A 22,860-nucleotide genomic window follows, 5' to 3' on the forward strand; every position below is an offset into this window, starting at 1 on the left:
AAAGGTAACTATAGCAACAAATGTTATCTGCATCCTCATGTATTTCCTTGTGCCCACCCTAATTCATGCTCCTTCTATTAAAGCTACCAACTAGTTGGTAAGAGAAAAATGTTCCAGGTCTCTTGGACCAATTTCTCTTCCTTTGTTAATGCTCTTCAGTTAAAACTGAGAATATTAAAACTTAGGTAGGCCTAAGAGATGCTAGAAGATGTATCACCTTGGCTCCAAATTCCTGCTCTCTCTTCTGGGTTTCATTGTGAATTGCAGCCTGTTCTTAGAAGCAACAGTTTCCCCCTCTTCAGGGCCCCGAGTCAAATCCAGCTATACTTTTGGTCGGACTTTTTTGGGACTTGATAAATGCAATGCCTGCATTGGAACATCAATTTGCAAGAAATTCTTTAAAGAAGAAATAAGGTCAGAATCTCCATACCATATTTGGGGTGGGATGAAGGGAAAATGGGACTTACTTCTTTGGAGGAGGGAAAAAAACAACCCTCAGGTATGTAAATTTGCCATCACACATCCTGGCATGCATTTATGTGTGTAGCAACACATATCATTTTACTGAAATGATTAATAAATCCCTAAATCATTTGAAGATGCAAGCATCCATCTTTGCCCTAGAAAGACTTTACATCAATATTGTGTCGAAAGCTTAGTTGCTTATAAAAAAAAGTTCCTTATAATTTGCACAAGCAAGATTTGACCTTAACAATTGTACCATAAAATATAAGTAAACTTGCCACTATAATATGCCTTAGGTTTTGACTGTTGTTTGCTGTTTGCTTTACATTTCAAACATTTTGGCTAAGGAAATGACATGGGGCAGGTTACTATCATATATTTTGAGTCCAATTCATTTCACGTACATACTTAACTCTTTCAAAATGAAATCAATGTAATTTATTTTATTTATTTGATTAATATCTATGCTTATGTTACTACTGTAGTTTTATGAACTCTGGAAGCAGCACCAGCTCTGTGGTTGTTGTTTGTCTAAATATAGTGAAAGTAATAAAAAAACTAGGCTTCCAACATCTAGCCAAGAGCTACAGATGCTAAATTAATTCCAGCCTCAAATGGTCCCTTAAATAAATAGTTTTTGTTAGCACTTCTAAAATTAACACTAAGCTGGAATGATGTGGTTCTAAAGCCATGGCTTTTCAAAGGGGCTCTGCAACAAAAAAGGCCTGAAACTTTTTAGGCTAACTGCTGAACTGCTCTGTAATGGTGATAGCAAGATGAACTATATCTGATCATCTTAAGTTCAAGAAGAAGCCAGAAGATGTGAGAATATTACATATTTTCACCAGAGGGACTTCCTCCCTGGAAGTACGTGAGACTGCAATTTTAGTGCTCCTGAAGTTGGAATGAGCATTTTTCAGACTGTTGTAGTTGGGCTTTCCTCGAATCAAAGTTGCTTAACTTTGCCATACTGAAGAAGTGGAAATAGAAAGCACATTATTAAAAATTTCTGTGCTGGAGTTGGACTACTTTTTTGTGGTTGCTTTTTTGCCATCTTCCAAGGATCAGCTTCCAAAGGACATAGGAAGAAATGGTGGAATATGCTAATATTACTGGAGAAGCAAAGTCAAAATTCGCTCTCACACTTTTAAAAATCCCATTTAGGAATGGGGTTAAACCAAATATTTTACTACTTCTTCTTTTAAAATAGACTTCAAGAGTCACAGTTTTAGGGAACTTTAAGGGCTGAAAAAAGGAGCGGTGAGCCATGAGATGCTGAGAGTTGTCTACAGGTAGTCCTCAACTTATGACCACAATTGCGCCCAAATTTTCTGTTGCTAAGGAAGAGAGTTAAGTGAGTTTTGCCCCATTTTATGATTTTTCTTGCCACCATTGTTAAGTGAATCACTGCAATGGTTGAGTTAGGAACATGGTTAATCTGGCTTCCCTATTGACTTTGCTTATCAGAAGGTCAGAAAAGGTGATCACATGACCCCCGGGACACAGCAATGGTCATAAGTACAGGCCAGTTGCCAAGCATCTGAATTTTGATCATGTGACCACGGGGATACTGCAATGGTCATAAGTGTGAAAAATGGACATAAGTTACTTTTTTCAGTGCTGGCATAGCTTCAGTCACTAAGCAAACGGTTGTAAGTTGAGGACTACCTATACATTAAAGCTAATTGTGCATTAACTTTGTAACTTTGAACAGTCACTAAATGAACTGTTGTAAGTTGAGGACTACCTGTACCTATTTTTTTAAACAGTGACAATCAGAAGTGGGTCACCTCAATGCTACTTGAGTGGTATATAATATATTTGCATAATACCTTGGTTTACTTTCTATACAGTTTAATTAAGGTTTCAGTATGCACAGTACATCAACATAACATGTGTGCAGTACATCAGGTCATAAACTGTAGGATAGCAATCAAAATGACAACAAACCATATCAAAACTTAAAGCACCACTTTTTGGTTTCGCGTGAGATGAAGCCAGCCAGTAAGTCACAGCCCTTTTTCTTTTACTGCTTGGCCTTATGGCTTTCTTTATTTACTGAAAATATAATCTTTCTGTAAAGAAAGTTAAGGATCTCCCCAGAATCTATTCTTTATTCATTCTGTGCATAATTACTTGGTTCACATGTAATAAACTTGCATGCAGAACACAATTTATTCTTGATGGGGTTTTATATATCTCTGAATACTGTGGTTTTACTCTTAAAAAGCATATTAATAAGAATGAAACAGAATCATGGGAAACAAACCCGATAGCAAAATGTAGCAATGAGAGATTTGCTTATCTCCATTCAAAATATAAAACCTTTCTCTGGGGTAAATACTTTGTGTATGGAGTGTCCTCAGGCCCATGACTTACTCTGTTATTGGCAAAAGTATTTTGAATAGAAGTTGATCATGCCTTGCATGGACAGAGATAAAGCTTCAGATGAAAGAATGTGGCAGAATAGTGAACTGTATTCTAATTTACTCTTGCTGAGTTTTCACGAAAAATTTCAAGGTATCAGTAACTTATACAACATGGTATTGGAATCCAATGTTTAGTTTAATGAAGAGAAGGGCGAGGGGTGACATGATAGCAGTGTTCCAATATCTCAGGGGCTGCCACAAAGAAGAGGGAGTCATACTATTCTCCAAAGCACCTGAAAGCAGGACAAGAAGCAATGGATGGAAACTAGTCAAGGAGAGAAGGAACCTAGAACTAAGGAGAAACTTCCTGACAGTTAGAACAATTAACCAGTGGAACAACCTGCCTCCAGAAGTGGTGAATGCTCCAACATTGGAAGTTTTTAAGAAGAGACTGGACAGCCATTTGTCTGAAATGGTATAGGGTTTCTTGCCTTAGCAGGGGGTTGGACTAGATGACCTCCAAGGTCCCTTCCAACATTCTTATTCTTATTCTTATTCTTATTCTTATTCTTATTCTTATTCTTATTATTATTATTATTATTATTATTATTATTATTATTATTATTATTAATTCCCTGCAAGCTAGGTCAGAGACTCGGCATTTTCAGTTTGCCCTAAGGATTCAATGGGAAAAAAGATCTATTTGGTCTTAATCTGCTTAGCCATTTATATTCAATACTAAATGGTAGGCTGCAACAAGTTTAGCAGATTGCAGTGGCTATTTCTGATTTAAAAATATTAGCAGGTAAGCTTCTTTACAATCTTTATTGAGTTTATCGTCAACGGAACTCTATTATACATACCTTTGGAATTCTTCTGTTATATATGTTGAAATGAGGCCAAGGAGGATTCAGTAAATGAGAGAGCATTGAGTTCATGAGCAAACTGGGGATTTTCAAGCTCAGGTCCAACATGATCGTCACAAGTTCACATTGGTGTTTAGTTAGATGGTATTTAAAGTCTGAGGAATTCTCAAATTAAAAGTTGAAAGATGAAAATAGCTTCACATATGCCAGATCTTGAGGGCATATATCAATATAAAGGGTTGTGGGGTTTTTTTACTATTAAGGTGGTGAATTACAAAAGAAAAAAGTCTAAATTGAATTGTGATAATACAGTGAAGAAAAAAGAGCTAAATATATGAGGATGATTAAATAAATTAAATGTAGCAAGAGCAACAAGAGTGATACATATAATAAGTGCAAATACAGGTTTATACAAGATTAATTCAAACATTAAGCTAAAATCTGTCTCATGTAGGATAACAATGTGGCCTCTTCCTCATTTTTTAGAGCAAAGACTTTTCAAAGATAGACAACAGATCATATCCTGGATTCACTGCTTAAACTCAGCAACATGGCTTTCTTTTATGTAATATCTCTGTTGTACCCCAAGGCCTGTAACTAAATGATCTAGACATTTACAGTATCAGAACTGAAGCTGAAAATTCTTGCACCATATAAAATATTATCTGGTTGCAACTGCCATGGAGAGACAGTTTTTAAAAAAATCTTATTGTCATATAATTACACACATTATAAAGAGTAGGATTTATCTCTGAGTAAATATACATAGGATTGATCTGTCAAAAATAGTCATTCATAAACATCACTTAAGAATTCAGTGCTTTTCCAGAGTCAAAGACTTTGCAGAGATTTCATTTTCTTTTGGAGCTAGAGGGTGAAGAAAACCTGCAATTTTAAATAAATTTAGCATTAATGTAGTCATGATCAAATCACCCTAACTCTGAAAAGATTCTACTGAAATTGCTTTCTAAGTGAACATTGTAGCCCAAGGCTACAATGCCCAAGTTCTTAAATCAGTTTTGAAATACACTTCTTGGAATTATTAAGGCAGTCTTCCAAATCATATGCATCTTTCAATACACTTAAAAAACCAGTCAATTAAGTGAAATGAGTCATAAGTCATATCAGTATTAAAGTAGTTTTATTGCACACTACAGATCATCTTTCCGAAGCTTTGAGTTTGAATGTTTACCATATATTTTATAATAAGAAAAAATTGTAATAGGTTCCCTTGATATATTGGAAGCATTGCAACATTTAAGACATTTTTGCGAATGTCAGCCACTTTGTGTGTGTGCGCGTGTGTATTTGTACGTCTGTGGAGGCTGTGAGAGCACTATTCTGTCAACATTATTTGAACATTTTACAGGTTTATAAATATAAGAGTCTGCAAGAGAGGGACACAAAATAGAAACAGCCCAAGTTCACAATATTTCCATAGTGTGAAGGTTTATGAAAAAGGACCTGGGGATTTACTTTGTAAAATAATGTTGCTTAAATTTGGTTTCACAATGGACCTTCAGCTTGCTTTGGTTTACGTTTATGTCTTTGATTTATACTGATTGGTGATTGATTAGGTGCCGTGAAGTTAGTGTCAACTCTTAGTGACCACATAGATAGATCTATATACAGTAATCACCTGTTTTTGAGGCTCCAGATGCCTTCTGCGCTGATATTAAGACTAGCTGCCCTTTATGATTCTTTGGACAGAATCTGATGACATCTCTATAAATAGCTCCTTCTGAATTGCCAGAGCTAGTTAGCTGCATTATAAAAACTGTACACTTGCTTTTGATTCTAAGAGGCATTTCTTTTTCTCCTGGAGTACTTTCCTGGGGGAGGTCAAGTTTAGTGCTTAGAGGAAATTGAAACTAACCTTCCGTAACTAATTTGGGAGTTTCTGTTTACACTTAAGAGATAAACTTCACAGAAGAGCCATTCTTACAGTCTAAGAATATTGAAAACAAGCTATGATATTCCGCTCTGATACCAAATGGATGCTACACCAAATGCCTTTACATACTTTTTTATGTTTCTACAATGAGATGAAAAGAAAGCTAATAATGAAGGTTGATGAAGAAGACCAGCCATCTTTGTAAACCCAAAAGTTTTCAGTGATTATGAAATTTAAATAACTATTAGCAAAAAAATACACATTTTCAGAATATGTCATCACTGTTGATTGTTTACATCCATCATTTCCTTTCCTTCAGGGGTCAGGTCCAATGGTTTCATTCTGACTGATGTTGTTGTGTCAAAATAATGTGATCTTGATATTCCCAACCCACCCAAGGATATGACTGAGAAAGCTCAAAGACCTCCAGATTAGGTCTGCTACATAAATAGCCAATTTGGTAGTAATGAGTATGCAAAAGAGCAATAGCAGTTTTGCTGAGCATAATTATGTCTAGTGTTGGATGTAGTCCGATGTACTGAACTACAACTACCCTTAGGCTTATTGTGGTTAATTCTACAATTTCTATAATTTATTTTCTCACCAATGTAGTAAGGAATGGGGGAAATGTATTAGATTCTTCCAGTTGCAATAACATAGAGCACGAGCCACAAGATTAACATTCTTCCAAAAAAGGCCTTTATTTAGCCATTTTACAGGTCACTTTTTGGCAGCCTATCTTAAAGAATGGGAAAACATTCACATGCTAAACTGGATAAAGGTGGATTAACACTCTTTTATGTTTGTGTTTCGATGACAGGTTTGACAGTTGGCTCTCCTCACATTTAACCCTCCCTCCAAGCTCTCTCTCCCGTTACCCTGGGAACTATACAGATGACAGCAAAAGTTGGCGGCTGGTTGAGATCTCCCGATTAACCACAAAATACCAACACGACGAGTCTGACGAGAGAATTTGCACTTCCCTCACCCAGAGTAAAAGATGTAGCATTGAGAGAGCTCTATGGAAGACAGAGAGATTCCAGAAATGGCTAAAAGCAAAGCGCCTGACCCCTCTTTTGGTCCAGGTTTGTACAAAGTCTTCTGTAATTCCCTTGTATAAAATCTGCCTGTGGTTGGGAAACAACTATTGTGAAATAGATTTTGGATCATCCTTGCTTCTTACTCCTCCTTCCCTACACAAGGGGATATGTGCAACCCACAAAAGTCACAAAGTAGTAAGGTGGACAAGCTGCTAAATGGCCCAGTTTCTCTAGCACATGATTACTTTCATAAAGAAAGAAACTATGGAATATAATAGATTGTGTTGTTATTATTATTGATGACTATGCATGCCTTTGATCTTGTGTTGATACGTGATTAGCATAGGCTGCTCTGCATCATTCTTGAAGACTTACTAGAAGTTACTGTAAGGAAAGCAACAGAAAACGTATTTCTCACTCCAATTGTCTTGCTGATCAGAAAGAAAAGACACAATAATAAAACCTAAGTTGGACAATTTAGAGCCTTGGTGGAGCAGTGGGCTAATGCCTCCTTAAGTAACACCATCTGCCTGCAATTAGTGCAGGTTCGCATCCCACCAGGCTCAAGGTTGACTCAGCCTTCCATCCTTCTGAGGTAGGTAAAATGAGGACCCAGATTGTTGGGGGCAATAAGCTGACTTTGTAAAAATGCCGCTTGGGGGCCCCCCGAAAGCCCTAATAAGCAGGTATATACATAGAATGAAGGCTATTGCTAAGCACACTGTGCTTTAGATTGTAAGCCGCCCTAAGTCTTCGGAGAAGGGCGGGATATAAATGGGATTTTTTTAAAAAAAATTAAAAAACAAACCAGCCCCAAACTCTTCTGAAGCTTCATTTTCTTTCTCTATCCATAAATGCACACAATGAAATGCCATAATAGAATACAGTAAACTATTTGCTCTGGGGCTCTTCACTGTGGTGGAGATCACATTGTTGCTACCCAAACTTACTCCACAGTGAGTTTAAACGTAACTTGGCCTTCTGCCATTCGGCAGAGTTCACTTTGATATGGTCATGTCAAAAGAAGGTGCCTTCCTCCTCTTCCTAATCCTGAACGTTCCAGTCTGTGTGTTTTTCTGTCTTATACCAGTCAGGTTACCCATTGGCCTGTCCTTTTATATGAGATACATCCTGATCTATTTGGACACAGAGTCCTTGTCTTTCTTTCAAAATACCACAACTTCAGTAATTCTGCATCCTTTCTCTAAAACAGGGGTGTCAAACTGCCGGCCCGTGGGCCGGATGCATCACAACAAAACCGCGCCCACCCCATTGCCGGCAATGGGGAAAAAGCTCCGATACATCGCATGACACCACATGACGTCGTGAGTTTGACATGTCTGCTCTAAAACAACGTGTATGGTGTATCATGCTCCAGTCAGGGTCTTTGTGCAAAATTGTCTGCTTTCTTCTTCTTCTTCTTCTTAGCCAAAGAAATAAAACAGATAAATGTATTTTATTATAAAATTCAGTGGGAGAATATTAATATCTTCTGTCGTTGATAGGAATAACAATATGACATGTCAGTCTTTTAAGGTTCACAGGCAACTTGACCCCCTATGTTTGTAGAAGCGGTTTAGAATGTTCTCAGTGTACCCTGTGAAGGGTAGCATTTCAACAAAGATGTTCTATGTGAAGTAGAATTTAAACAGCTTAGCAGAAATATGAACCAAAAGCCCTCATTTTAGAAAGTCTACAACAAAAGCAGTTGATGAGCTCAATTTCAGTTCAGCAGTCAATGGGTTAATCCTAGTCACATAGACAAACCATCAGACAATGAACAGGCTTTCAGAGTTTGTATTATGCTTACCGTCTGAGACCTCGAGTTTTTTAAAACTAGCACAGAATAAAATAAAATTAGAGTTCTGGTTTCAGAACTAACTTGTAGTACTATTTTTCTTAATCACTGGGCTTACCCTTGCAGAACCTACTACACTAACAAGGGAGACCAATTTCCTTTTTGTACTTCCTCTTCAAAAGTTGCATAATTCAGGAGAACAGACTGCCTTTTTCTCCTAGTCCTTCACTTTTACTTTTTCACTACTTTTTCACTATTTAATTTTCTGAAAAAGTGAAAAGCAGATATAGCTTTAAAAGTTCCTTTTACTGCCATTAAATGCTTTGTAAATACATTTTCCTTCTTGATATGTTACACAGAGACTGAATTTATTGCCAGCTGGTCATTGGATTAGGCTTTTGCTTTTAAATTGAGGCTCACAAGATATATAAGTATCTCTTATTTGGGCTTTTAAGAAGCATTGTGACTGGTTGCTTAACCACAGTATACTGAATAACCCCCAATTGGTTGGATATGCAAAAGCATTCATTATAGATGGCTTTGGAATGCACACGGTCTTCAATTCCTCTTTTGATGCTTTGAGAGTACCGTTGCAATGGGACAGATCATCTATGAAAACATATTCAGGGTTGCCTGCAAAATAATGAAACACAGAAAGAAATAACTGAATAATAAATCAATATAGCACAATTTAAATTTGCACAGGGAAGTATCATCATCTACGTAAGATAAAACAGTGGTAGATAATAATGGCTTAATTACCAACAGAATGAATTGATTTCGTATTTTATACATTTTAAATATAGCCAGTTGGGTTATATAATAGTTTCTTACGCATAAATGTGTTTTGTATTTATCTATGTTCAATATGTAAGATAGTTACAGATTCTTCCCTGACTATTTTACCATCTTGGCTTTAAAGAACAGAAATAAAAAATGAAACAAATGGATATTTGATTTGTAAATCAAGGGTTTTCAGATAATGTTAAGTCAAGGACCATTTTTCAAAATAAAATATTATTCTGAGCAAAGGTATAGCGATTTCTGGAACAGTATTATATACACAATTATGTACTCTTCAATTTGAAAGAAAAGAGTATGTACTATAAGACCTATTATCTAGTGTTGTCTGTTTACCCCCCTCAGCCCTATTTTAACATGTCAACTGTACACCCACCACCTGTACACTCATCCACTTTCCACGGATTTCTCTGTAATCACCACAAGATGGTAGCATGGGACATTTTCAACTTTAAGTGTTAAAAAACAACAACAACCCACCATGTTCTAGCTCAGGGGTGTCAAACTCAATTTCATTGAGGGCCGCATCAGCATTGCGGTTGCCCTCAGGGGGCCGGGTGGGTATGGCCAGGGTGGGCGTGGCCTGCTGGGTGGGCGTGGCTAGAATGCATATGGCCTGCATTCGTTCGCATCAAGGGTGCCTATGGGGGCCTGGGCAGGAGTGGGGCAGATCTGAGGGTCTCTGGCAGAAGGAGGGTCTCTGGGCCAGGGCCAAGGCAGTGGGGGCCGTTCCCTCACTGTTTCCAGGATGGCTTCGCGGGCCACATGAAACCACTTGGTGGGCCGGATCCGGCCCCCGGGCCTTGTGTTTGACATGTCTGTTCTAGCTGGAAACACAAGAGTTCCTCTTAGAAACTATTAATTTCTTGAGCACTAGGATTCCATTATTTCAAATCAAGGACTAACTGCAGCTTTCTAAAAACAAAACAAAACCCTAAGAAGCATTTTATCTGCCTTCTTGATTTCTTTTTGTTTTCTGGTAAGTTTCATTTAAGCAACTTGTGCTATCTATCTCTCCACCTCCTTCTGTCCCTCTTCAGTTTGGAAGAAATCCTCTTTCTGCAGACCGGCTTCTGTGATACAAAGTTCTCTTCAGAATCCAAACTTTTCATATACAATGGTGTGCCTTCCATTGGACTACTTCAATTATTTGCTGCCAAGTTGTGATCATCTCTTAGTGACCACATAGATAGCTTTTCATCATGATGTTCTTCCCTAATCTGATCCTTTACTTCTTCCAATGGTAAACCCACTGTGGGAAGTCAGCGTGCCCCCCACACCAGAGAAGGAAATATTAAAAAGGCAGAAAAACATGCCCAGTTTTTCTTAATAGCCTCAAGCCTCCCTCCCCCAAGCAGAAGCCAGGCAGAGGCCAGCTCTATAGAAATGCAGATTTGGTGATTCATTCAGAAAGACTTGAGCCAGGAAGCTTGGAGCTGATGAGATTAAAAAGACAAAGAACCCTAAAATCTATATTCCCCCACCCAAGCTCTAAACACATGACCATTATGACACAATAGGATTAACCCACCAAAACCAAAAAGGGACACACTGAACCTCAGGTCAAAGTTCATGCCACAAGCACAGGAAACAACCTCAAAAGCCCAAGAAGTTATAAAACCCACCACTCCCAGCTACATGTGGTCAGCTTTCCCAAAGCATCATTTCTGTCTGGCTCTGCTCTTCAATAAACTAAAACCTTTTTTCTAAAGCAGTCTCCATTTTGTTTATTCCTGTTGTGTAGCCGGTTCTTTGGAGGCAATAAGCAAGACGAGAGGTTGCAAACAGGAACATTGCTTTATTGAGGCAAACAGGAACAGAACTGAAACAGAGGCTGCTGCACAGCTACTTATACGATTGGCCACTAGGCGGCAGCCAATAGGTTTAAAGGAACCCATTCCTGCCCCAAATCATCCAATGATCTTCTTGGAGACAGCAAGTCTGGCTTAATCAGTGACCGTTACACAGACACACCATTGAGCAACCATAAGCAGCATTCAAACAGACAGGTGAACAGTTCAAGTAAAAATCCCAATACATTACACCCAGCTTGGACTGGACCCTGATGAAGATTTTTCATTCAACACCGCCATCACTGCAACTGAGTCCATCCACTAAGCCAGGGGTCCCCAACCCCCAGTCCATGGACCAGTACTGGGCCGCAGCATGCCAGCAACCAGTCCCTACTAACAAGCAAAGCCCCATCTGCACACAAAAGCACACACCCTCCGGTCCGCGGAAAAACCTCTCTCTACAGAACCAGTCCCTGGTGCCCAAAAGGTTGGGGACCTCTGCACTAAGCATCAGAACTTTCTCCAGAGAGCTAGGATCAATTTCAATGATTCATTGGTTTGTTTTCTTGGCTGTCCATGATAGTTTCAGGCGTCTTCTCCAAACTCCAAACTCTTCCTGTTGGAGTACTTGTTAGAAACTAAATTCTTATAAGGGTGCAACATTTGCTGACAGCAAGACCCATAATCTTTCTTCCCAAGCTTAATTAGAAGAAAATCAGATAGAATCATTTTCTTTCCCGTTGTTTGATTTGTCAGATATATTGAGTTAGAAGTGCTATTGTATCAGTAAAGCTTCATTTTCTTCTTTGCTACTGTTATTATACAGAACTTGCATATTTTAATTAAAATTTTAATACCAGAAAATGAAGACATCACATTAAATTTCTGGCAACGGTTAATTTCTGGCCAAAGGAAATGTATATTTTTCCAAAATAATTTTTTATTTGTTATTCAGTTTTTATGATCAAGAAGAAGGATAATGTTTATTTCCTACTTTTTCATTGTCAGGGTAGTTTATTGCCCTTCAAATATACTTTGTAGATGTCTATTCAAATATAAATTCCACTGAGTGCAGTTGAATTTTCTCCTAGGATTTTGTTTGTTCTGCCAAACTCCATCCTGAGTCTGAGTGGTGAATAAGACTGTATCTCAGGGCTTTTGAGCACTGCAGAAACTTTGCAATTCCCAGTTCCAGTAAGAAATAAGCTTGAATCCCTATGAAGCAGTCAATTATTTTAAGATTAAGCAACCCAGTTTCAGATGTAGTATGCATGATTCAGGACTCAATAAAATGTAATGTCTCAGTCAGATTGATTCCCACTGTCTTATAGTTTATCTTCATAAGTCCAGCAATGGAGATGTGGAATCCCTAAGCAGTGCTTATAATTGTGGTGACTGAAGGCATATGTATTTAAAACACTAGCAGTTTCCACACAGTAGAAATTACAAGGGCTTTGAACTGATAGTCCTGGGATTGTAGATAGCTTCCAATGAAATGTCTAGGAAGCTTTGGTTTCCCTGAATCTGGAATGACGTTTTCTATTCAAGCCACCCATTGTCTATGTAGACAGGAAAGAATAAAATAGTGCAGAAGTCTCGTTATTTCTATATTTGTTGATTGCCTCTTTGTCTTGGTTCTTGGCTTGTTTCAGGACCCACTTCCTGATTTGTGTCCTGTAGGTTTTTATCTAGTCATTAGCTACAATGGATGAGTTTGAACTTAATTTCAGTGTAGATTTAAATGTGTGAGGCAATGAGAAGAATAATGGAGAAAGATGTGCTGGAAACACAAATCAAGCCAATATATGTTTCACTACTTAAAAGAGATTAAAAAGATAATTATTAAACCAGAGAAGCAATTTGGACATTATTTTTCCTTACTGGATTTACAAAAAAAGAAATATGTTAAAATCTTGAAGGACTTCATGAGAAGTGATATGAAAAAGGGCAAATTTTGCTTACTGGATGTACAAAAGAGGCCTGATAAAGATTTGAAAGATTTTTGAGTTACAAAAAAAGATGATCAGAAAACAAGTCCTGGGGCCACATATGAAGGAGCTAAAAATTAAGATCATTAAAAACTCAGGGAAGGGTTAGGGTTAGGGTGTCGGCTTATTCAATCAAAGTTAAAATAGAAAATTAATTAGATGTTTTCCCTTCCTGGAATTTTGCTGACAAAGAACAAAGGACAAGGCTTTTTGATTTTGTTCTGTAGTTAAGAGATGAATTATGGGGTGAAGGGAGTACGTGCTGTAATAAGAGATGGCGATAAGCTATTAAATTGTTTTTACTTGCTGGGATGAAGGGAGAAGTTACTTTTTATACTTTTTTCTCTTTTAATTTCTTTTTTATATTTCTATATTTTTATGGTTTGTATTAGTTTTACTTTCTACTTGTAACTCTTAATAACATTACTGAAAAAAGCACTGTTGCCTTTGCTTCACCTAATAATCAATCATCTTTACCGACAAGTTAAGCAACTGCAGTGAAGAGTGGCATTTTTAGAGCATGAATCCCCATTTCTGCATCAAAGCAGTTGAACTTTTCCAGTAACTACTTCTTCTCTTCTCTGGTTTTGGATATATAGGAGACTTGACTCAAATTATTGGGCTGAAGTAATTGTTTAAGATAGAGCAAAGAATTATGGCACTGTCTTAATGTACTTGAATCAAAATGACAGACTGTGAAATAAAGTTTTTCACTTCAAGTGGATGGTCCTACCTGACCCTACTACCAACTTAGCAGCTGCCAGAATGATTACTTTGTGTGTCACAGTGGAAATATTTACTGAAAATTACAAATGGTCCAGGGCTGAAAACTTTGCCTGCTAACCTTGCCTGCTCAAGAGATTTGTGCTTATATGCATCTCTTGACAAAACTGTCACTGGCAAAGAGATGTTACTCACCAACCATGCCATCCAGGCTGCCTACATTTCAGTTTGCAGTAGCTGACACTTCTCCCTGAATTATTCTTTAAAGTGTCTGTATTTGACATTAGCAAATATTGTCATGCACAGCAAAAGGTTCAATGCTAATAACAAACAAGAGATGCTAAGTATATCATATATTGTAACAACAATTTGCCACATTCAGGATTCAATGAACATGTTTTATTGTTGTTAGTTGCAAAGTCGTGTCTGACCCATTGTGACCCTATGGACAACGTTCCTCCAGGTCTTCCTGTCCTCTTACCATCTTCTGGAGTCCATTTAAGCTCACGCCTACTGCTTCAGTGATTCCATCCAGCCACTTCATTCTCTGTCGTCCCCTTCTTCTATTGCCCTCAATCTTTCCCAGCATTAGGCTTTTCTCCAGTGAGTCCTTCCTTCTCATTAGGTGGCCAAAGTATTTGAGCTTCAACTTCATGATCTGGCCTTCTAAAGAGCAGTCGGGGTTGATCTCCTCTAGGACTGACCGGTTTGATCGCCTTGCAGTCCAAGGGACTCACAGGAGTCTTCTCCAGCACCATAGTTCAAAGGCCTCAATTCTTTGGCACTCAGCCTTTCTTATGGTCCAACTTTCACAGCCATACATTGCAACTGGGAAGACCATAGCCTTGACTAGATGCACTTTTGTTGACTGGGTGATGTCTCTGCTTTTTAGTGTGCTGTCTAGATTTGCCATTGCTTTCCTCTCCAGGAGCAAGTGTCTTTTAATTTCTTGGCTACAGTCCCCATCTGCAGTGATCTTGGAGCCCAGGAAAATAAAATCTGTCACTACCTCCATTTCTTCCCCATCTATTTGCCAGGAATGAACATGTTTTAGAGATGTATATGTAACCTCTGCCTATGTGGTCTTACAGAGCTGTGTTGAAATGAAAAGCTGCAAAGGTTTATATTACAATTTTTCTTCATTATAACAGTATAAAAACAATTTAGAAAACATAGGGTCAAGTATAGAAAGATGGTCTAATTTAATCCTAAATAGGTAAACCAGATTTCTTCTTCAGTCAAGGAAGGTTATGCTGATCTTATTTTGAATTTACTGTATACTTACCCAGTCCAAATGCCAGTCTGGTTTTTCAAGATGCTAATTACAGAACTTCAATTATCACTTTATAGCAACTCAGTTTTAGGCGACAAAATAGCAAGCAGCAATTGGGAAGTAAAAATGTGCAGTTTAGAATCAGAGTTTGACAGTTAACATGGCAAATAAAAATAATCAGAAATATAGAAATTGGCTCTTCATTCTTTTATACAGTAGTTTAGCTAAGCACAATATATCAGTGCAATTTACCATATTCAATGTGGTAGCAATCCATAATCATTATAAATCTATTATTATCACCTTCCTAGCAACAACTTTTTTCCATCTAAGCTTCTCTTTGGCTGACGATTTTGCCCTTCTGTGGCTGAACCAAACATTTCATGAGGGCACGTCTGCCAATCTGAAAATTTAACCAATTATCACTTGTTTCTAATATCAAACTATTTACAAACAATGCAGAGCCTCCTTTTAGTACCCTCTGTCAATCTTAGTTAATAATAATAATAATAATAATAATAATAATAATAATAATAATAATAATAATAATAAAGTTGGAAGGGACCTTGGAGGTCATCTAGTCCAACCCCCTGCTCAGGCAGGAAACCCTATACCATTTTGGACAAATGGCTGTCCAGTCTCTTCTTAAAAACTTCCAGTGTTGGAGCATTCACAGCTTCTGGAGGCAGGTTGTTCCACTGGTTAATTGTTCTAACAGTCAGGAAGTTTCTCCTTAGTTCTAGGTTGCTTCTCTCCTTGATTACTTTCCATCCATTGCTTCTTGTCCTTCCTTTGGGCGCTTTGGAGATGGCACAGGTAAGTCTATCATGTTTAGAAGTGGTTTACCATTGCCTTGTATCTCTCCAAAAACCTTTATTGCTCCCTTATTGAAGAGAATCGTGAACTGGTAGATGACCTGAATGTATTCTACTGTAGGTTTGAGAGGAGATCACTGGAATCTACCACTACCTTCCCCATCTTGACTACACCAACAGTAGCCAAATCTCCTACACCTATCTTTCTGGAACCGCCACCTTTGTGATCTTAGAAAAAGATGTGTGAGGTCTATTTAATAGGCAGAAGATCAGAAAAACACCAACGCCAGATGGAGTAACTCCTTCCTACTTGAAAGCCTGTGTTGAACAACTGGTCCCCCTCTTCATTAGAGATGTGTTATGTCCCTCTTGCTTCAAATGTTCTACCATCATCCCAGTTCCCAAAAAACCCTTCATCAAAGAGCTGAATGATTACAGATCAGTTGCTCTGACATCTTTAGCTATGAAGACCTTTGAGAGGTTAGTACTGGCCCACATGAAAATCATCACGGATCTGCTGTTAGACCCCTTGCAGTTTGCCTAACAAGCAAATAGCTCAGCAGATGATACTGTCAACATGGAACTGCACTACACTTTGCAATATCTTGAATCTTCAGGGATCTATGCAAAGGTCCTTTTTGTAGACCTTTGTAAAGTTTTGGGGTTGGGGCAAAAGATCTGGCTTGCTATCGTTTGGAGAAATCTCTTCTTATAAATGTTATACTTGTTTCTCATACTCATATTTGTTATATAGACATGTTAATATGACACAATTGCTCTTTTTATTATAATTAGTAGCAAAACACAAGGACTATTCTATAGGTATCTCTTCAATGTTTTAGAGGTAAGCATTAACTATGCTAATGGATTGGAAACTGTCATTAATCAAAGAGGTCATAAAATCATGTGACTATGCCATGTATTGATGGCAGGTCTAGCAGTCCTGGTTGCTGTCTTTAAGTGATCATACTGTCACATGATCACAACTTCTGGCTTCCTGTTGGCTTCCCTATTAGCTTTGCCTGTGAGAAGCTGACAAAGAAGGTTGCAAATCACTATCACATGACCACAGGGCTGCAGCCATGGCCATAAAAATGAGGTCTGATCATAGCTACCACTTATTCAGCACCATCGTAAATTTGAACGGTCACTCAATGAGTGGTTGTTAAAAGAGGACAATCCATATTGAATTAATTAAATTACTCATTTTCAGAATCCATTCCAGAATGTGCAAAAGGGAAATTAATAACAAACAGTCTTATTTTATCTAAGTTCTTGTGATAAAAGCAGAGGAAAGACTGTGTATGTCAATATATTTTTTTTAGGGCCTTCGTACACCAATGCTTCGCTGTCCATCACAAAGATTGTTGGATCGTATAGTACGGAGATATGCTGAAGTTCCAGATGCTGGTAGTGTCTACATGGACCATTTTACAGACCAGGCTAAACTGCGTCTCCTCTACATGTTGTCTATTAACACTCATCCCATTATTTTACAGGTATAATGGCATCTGCTTTCATATAATATAACTCATCCTTTGGAAATCCCATTTCAAATCACTTTGAGGTATGAGAAAAGTTATGAATTGGTTGGATAATCCTTAGGCTGGATCCAGACTCTTTTTTCTTGGGCATGAGATTTTACTCTCTTTGTGGTGCTTAGGTTAAAAATGGCTACTCATTTGCATGATTAAACCCTGCCTACTTTGACTGTTGCTAAGTTCAGGTCTCCCCAGGTTTGAGTGCTTAGAATACCAGATTTACAATTTTTAATATACAGCCAATATGGCCAATTACTAAAGCCAATCAGAGTTGTAGTTCAGGAATATTAGGGCCCCAAAGAGAGGGCACCTGTGTTAAATCAAGTCCATGCTCCAAGAGTTAAACAGACACAAACATTGCTTTTAATCTAATGGCTGGATTTGTGCTTAAATCTGTTCTAGCTAATGTAAAAGTCATATTCTACAGCAGTGGTTCTCAGCCTTTTCTTCACCACAGACCCCCTTTAAATACCATGGTCATGTACCCGCAAGACTTAATTCAAGATTTAAATCATAATATTTCTTCAAGCTTTCATGGACTCCCTGTGACAACATCGTGGCCCCCGCAAGATCCTGCAGACCCCAGGTAGAGAACCACTGTTCTACAGTGTTCCTATTCTACAACAGGGGTCCCCAACCCCTGATCTGCAGTCTAGTATTGGGCTGCAGACCATTGGGAACTGGAATACACAAGCAGTGAGAGCATGAAAGCATGCAAAGCTCCATTTGCAGAAGCAGCGGGCATGCATGTGAAACCTTTCCCTCTCCCCCCTGCCACTGCTGCTGCTGGCGCAGAGCCGGAAAAGTTGGGGACCACTGTTCTACAACCATATATGATTTCATGGCTCTTGCCTAGAAATGGAAATTATTAAATTTTCTGAGACAAGCTATTATCAAAGTAGCAAGGAGTCTCAGTTGAAGTAAGAGATGTAAGGTTTAAACCCTGGGGCTGTTATAAACAGAGGGCTCGATAGTTTGACTCTGCAATAGCTGATCTTCATTATTAGGTCTTAATATCCCCACCCACCCCCAGGAAAGGTCTGTCTATAAAAACTTTAAACTTTATGCTTTGCTACTAGTTCTAGGATATAGGTTTCAGTTCTTACAGAGAGATGTATTGATGAACTCTGGATAAAATTCTGACAGCAGGCTCACTTACTGCTATTACTCTCAAGAAAGGGAAAATGCGCTATAGAAGTGTTGTGGACTCTCAGGACTCTCAGACCGCACACCATTCTTGAATGGAGAATTGTAACCCCATCCAAGGTTAAAAATGACACCTCCGCAATGGCCAGAATGTTCCAGAAATCCATTGTGTAATAGTGGGGGATTTTAGCTACCCTGATGTCAACTGGGAATCAAGTGGGATGTGCCACAGATTCTTACCACCACCGCCTTGCAAAAATCTTCATCTTTCAAAAAGTGGAAAAAAAGAAGTTAGGGGATATATTGGACTTGACACTTAATAACAGAGAAAAACTGGTTGAAGAAGTGGAAATGTAAGGAATTTGAGGAGAGAGTGACTATTTCACCATATAGAGGGCAGCCAAATTAGTGCTCTCAACTTCAAGAAAGCTGACTTTAAAAAGCTAAGGAGAAAAAGTAGGAAGAATTCCATGGATGAAAATCCTGAAAGGAAAAACAGGTAAAGATACTTGAGAAATTCTAAGAAATATACAATTAAGATACACCCAAACTATACGAGGGAGAAAAAGAGAGACTTGATGAAACCACCATGGTTGCACCAAGATCTGTCCGATAAACTGAAAAACAAAAAGGACACATTTTAATAATACAAAGAGGAAATAATGCATTATTTCCAAATTCCTAATAATGCATTAGGAAATAGTCCAAATCTTCAAGGATAAATTCAGGAATAAGAAGCCCAAAATCATGTAAGGTATTGAATGTTTTTCTAGGAGCATGCTCCATATGGTATTATAATAAAGAATTATAATTTAGTATAATTTAATTGGAATTTAGTATTAGACTGTAGTTTGTATAGAATCTAAATATTGACCCTGACTTGTAATGATTTGATTAACAGTTAATGGTTTTAATATATCTAAATATGTTAATATTTTAAGCACTACTCTTTTCAAACCCATATTTCTTTGGTAATTAGCATACTGCATATTTTTATTCACTTAGTGAATAAGTGAGTAAATAAAATAAAATAAAATACATTCACTACATTTAACAGTTGAGAAGTTTAATATTTTATTCACAAATTCAACTCAACAAAACCCTAATGCAGTAGAATTTGCACTTTACACTGTCTTTTAGTTTGCTTGATTTTCCCACAAACTTGTAATGACTTAGAAATGTCTTAGAAAACACACAGAAAAGAAGAAATCTGAAAAAGAATAACTCCTAAATTGCAGCAGTGATGCACTTTTCTGCTTCTGCGCCGGAATCTAGTGATCATTTGGTTTCGCCACCCAGCCATGGTAGCCCTAATAAAATTATATCCAGGGAATACCCTGTGTATTCCTTGATTACACTAAAATTAGTCTTTTTTAAATAGAGGGGCAATGGAGTGGAAATGCACGATATCAGGAGGCTGTTAGCATGGGGAAAACTAGTACAATAATTCCATATCATCCATGAACTTCACATTTCCTTTTTTTTGGCAGATTTTCCCTGGTGCAGAAGGATGGCCCTTTCCAAAATATTTGGGATCCTGTGGCCGACTAGTAGTGACAGTCAGTACTAGGCCTCTGAAGGAATTTTATGGCTCATCATCTGATGTGACAGCAGATTTAGCTCTTCAGCTCCTCACTATTATCAATTTCATGATGAATAATGACCTGAACTATTTCTTCTACTTTACTCATGTTGATGCTGACATGTTTGGTGTTTTCAACAATGGACAACTCTTTATCCAGAATGCCAGCATGCTAGGAGTCATTGACAAACAAGAAGGTACTCACTCAGATGCAATCTTGAATAATATGTCACAACAGGTTAGGATAAAATGACTAACAGAGATATAGAACAGAACAGAATAAAACTTTGTCACTTTAAATGTACGCTAATCAGCATACATTAAAATGAAATTTCATTGCATTCAGCTCTCATATGAAAGAACCGTTACATAAGCAAACATTTTAAGCCTTGAGAAACAAAATAATATTCAGAAGTGAAGCAGGCAGGCAGACTCCTTGCCACCTAAGAAGTGGTGGGTAGGGGACAATCAGACTTGCAGGATTCCGTTATTTTAGCCAATCTTGACAAAGGTAGTTCCAGTTTTACTGTAGAATTGGTTTCCTGATCTGGTCTATCTAGTAGGACTGACAGGTGAGCTGAAAATACATTAAATTCACTTTTCTTTCAGCTTAACTCATAATAATAGCCAATTAACTAACTATATAGACAGAAAACAGTGTCAGAATTAGCATGTGACAGATTATAAAGATCTCTGTTGAAGCCAGATTGAAGAACTGATTGTCAAATTAGATGGAATTCTATATTATCTTTAATACAGTTTTCTTACAATGATGTTTCAAAAGTTAACGTTGAAAATAAGGCAAATAATTAGATTTTTTTAAATAAATATATGAACAAAAAAACAATGTCAAAGTCAACACTGCATATGCTTATAATGAAAATATTTCCTTACAAGGTGATATTTTAGTGTTATTTCTTTGTTATATTTATAGCCTACTGCAATCCATATTTTCTTAGCAATATTAATATCAGGGATATGTTTTTTGCCAAATAGTTTAAAAAGTTTTGAATGCCTTTAGATTTTTGTACTGCTTAATTTATTTGTTGCTGGCTTTTATTTTAATGTTATATTGTACTGCATTACTTTTTTCCTCTTTGTTTCTCATTTATTTCAATTTGGTTCAACATACTTTTATTGTCATAATGTTACTGTTATTTTTATATTTTAAATTTCTCTGTGCTTTGCACACAGAAAATTGATTATTGGCTACCTAATAAACATAATAACAATATAATTATGTTTTAAGCAGACTTTTTCGTTCTTTTTAATAGGCAGAGACTTGATGAATAGACAACAGGAATACAAGGATATATTTAGCTGCTTAGCTGTGGATTGTGAGCCTGTGCCCCCTTCCTGTAGTTCCATCAAGGAAAGCCAGAACCTTATCATGGTCTGTGAGAAACTTTTGCCCAACCTCTTAAAACAAAAATTCCAATCACCTCTGCAGGAGAAGATTGACATCGCTTTAAGTACCTGTGCAGACAGTTTTCTTTCTGACAAAGAGATTATCACAGCAACTCAACTGCTAGCAGACATTCTGAAACCTCTGCAGATCTGCGATTCCCGCTTTGTTTACCGATATCCTGACTGCAAATATAGCACAAAACTCTAAATGAATATTTTCTTGGAACCTTTGGGCTGTAAACTACATACTTCTTCTGCTGTGGAAGTTAGAAAAATGGAGCTACCCAGCAAATTCTTCAGAACGCAAGCACTAGGATTTGTACTGGACATTCGCTGTCTTCCAGATTAAAACTCTATGGCTATCTGATTTACTTTTTCAGGACTCATATAGAATTGTAACATCCATACGATTACATATGTCAAAGCTACATATTGTTGTTCTTGTTCTCTCTTTCATATTTATTTCTGTTATTGAATTATTTCAAGATGTATTTCTCAAAAGGTATTTTGGAGATCCAACATATTTTCAAAGAAATATTAATCCTTTCTTAAGTTGTTTCCTATCCATTCTATTCAATGATTCAAAACTCAGTTCCAAATGATTTATACAAGATGATTTATTCCATTTAAGATAGAGCCTCTCCATTCTACTTATAAAAATAGGGGGGGAGACCCACACAAAACCCTATATTAGAATAAACCTACACTTGATGTACAGCAGTGCCATATTTTCTACATGTCCTCAAATTATGACCATTCATTTTCTGACTGATCAACAGCACCGATAAAAGTAAATAACAATCCACAATCCACTTAATACTTATTGCAGCAATCTCAGGACCATGTGATCCCAATATGGGTGCTTGGTGACTGGCTCACATTTACAACAGTTGTAGCATCCCAGGGTCACTTGCAGCCTTCTCATTCAACTTCCAACAAGCAAAGTCAATGGGGAAGCTGGCAGGGAAGGTTGCAAGTCATGGTCATGTGATGTCTTACTTAACAATCACATCACTGAACAATGAATTTTCCAGTTCCAATTGTGGTTGTAATTCAAGGGCTACCTGTATATTTGAAACAGTTCTTTTTCAAAGGGGGTGAGGAGCAATAAGATGAATTTTAGGTAATTTATCTAGATGTCCTTGAGTTCTTCCATTATTACACATCTCCAGGGTTCTTCTTATTCTTTTCTTCATTTTAAAGTGTTAGATAATGCATATGTTATTTATCTGTTAACATTTGAAATCTACCAAAAGTAACCGCAAGTTCTGATAAGAAATATTTTCTTTCAATCACAAAATGTATGGAAAAGAAATTTCTGAGTCCTGCTCTTCTGGAAGATAGAGTACACAAATAGTA

General features: G+C 37.4%; 1 protein-coding gene across 1 annotated transcript; it reads left to right on the forward strand.

Moving 5' to 3' along the window:
• Nucleotides 1-208: 208 nt before the first annotated feature.
• On the forward strand, nucleotides 209-22,743 carry DIPK2B (divergent protein kinase domain 2B; the record flags this gene model as incomplete). Its single annotated transcript, XM_083361778.1, has 5 exons — nucleotides 209-414; nucleotides 6,415-6,679; nucleotides 17,151-17,324; nucleotides 20,003-20,291; nucleotides 21,369-22,743. The coding sequence occupies 5 exons, from the start codon at nucleotides 209-211 to the stop codon at nucleotides 21,707-21,709; spliced, it is 1,275 nt and encodes a 424-aa protein (XP_083217904.1). The 3' UTR covers nucleotides 21,710-22,743.
• Nucleotides 22,744-22,860: the final 117 nt, after the last annotated feature.

Source organism: Vipera ursinii, assembly GCF_947247035.1.
Source record: "Vipera ursinii genome assembly, chromosome: 4".
Lineage (NCBI taxonomy): Eukaryota > Metazoa > Chordata > Lepidosauria > Squamata > Viperidae > Vipera > Vipera ursinii.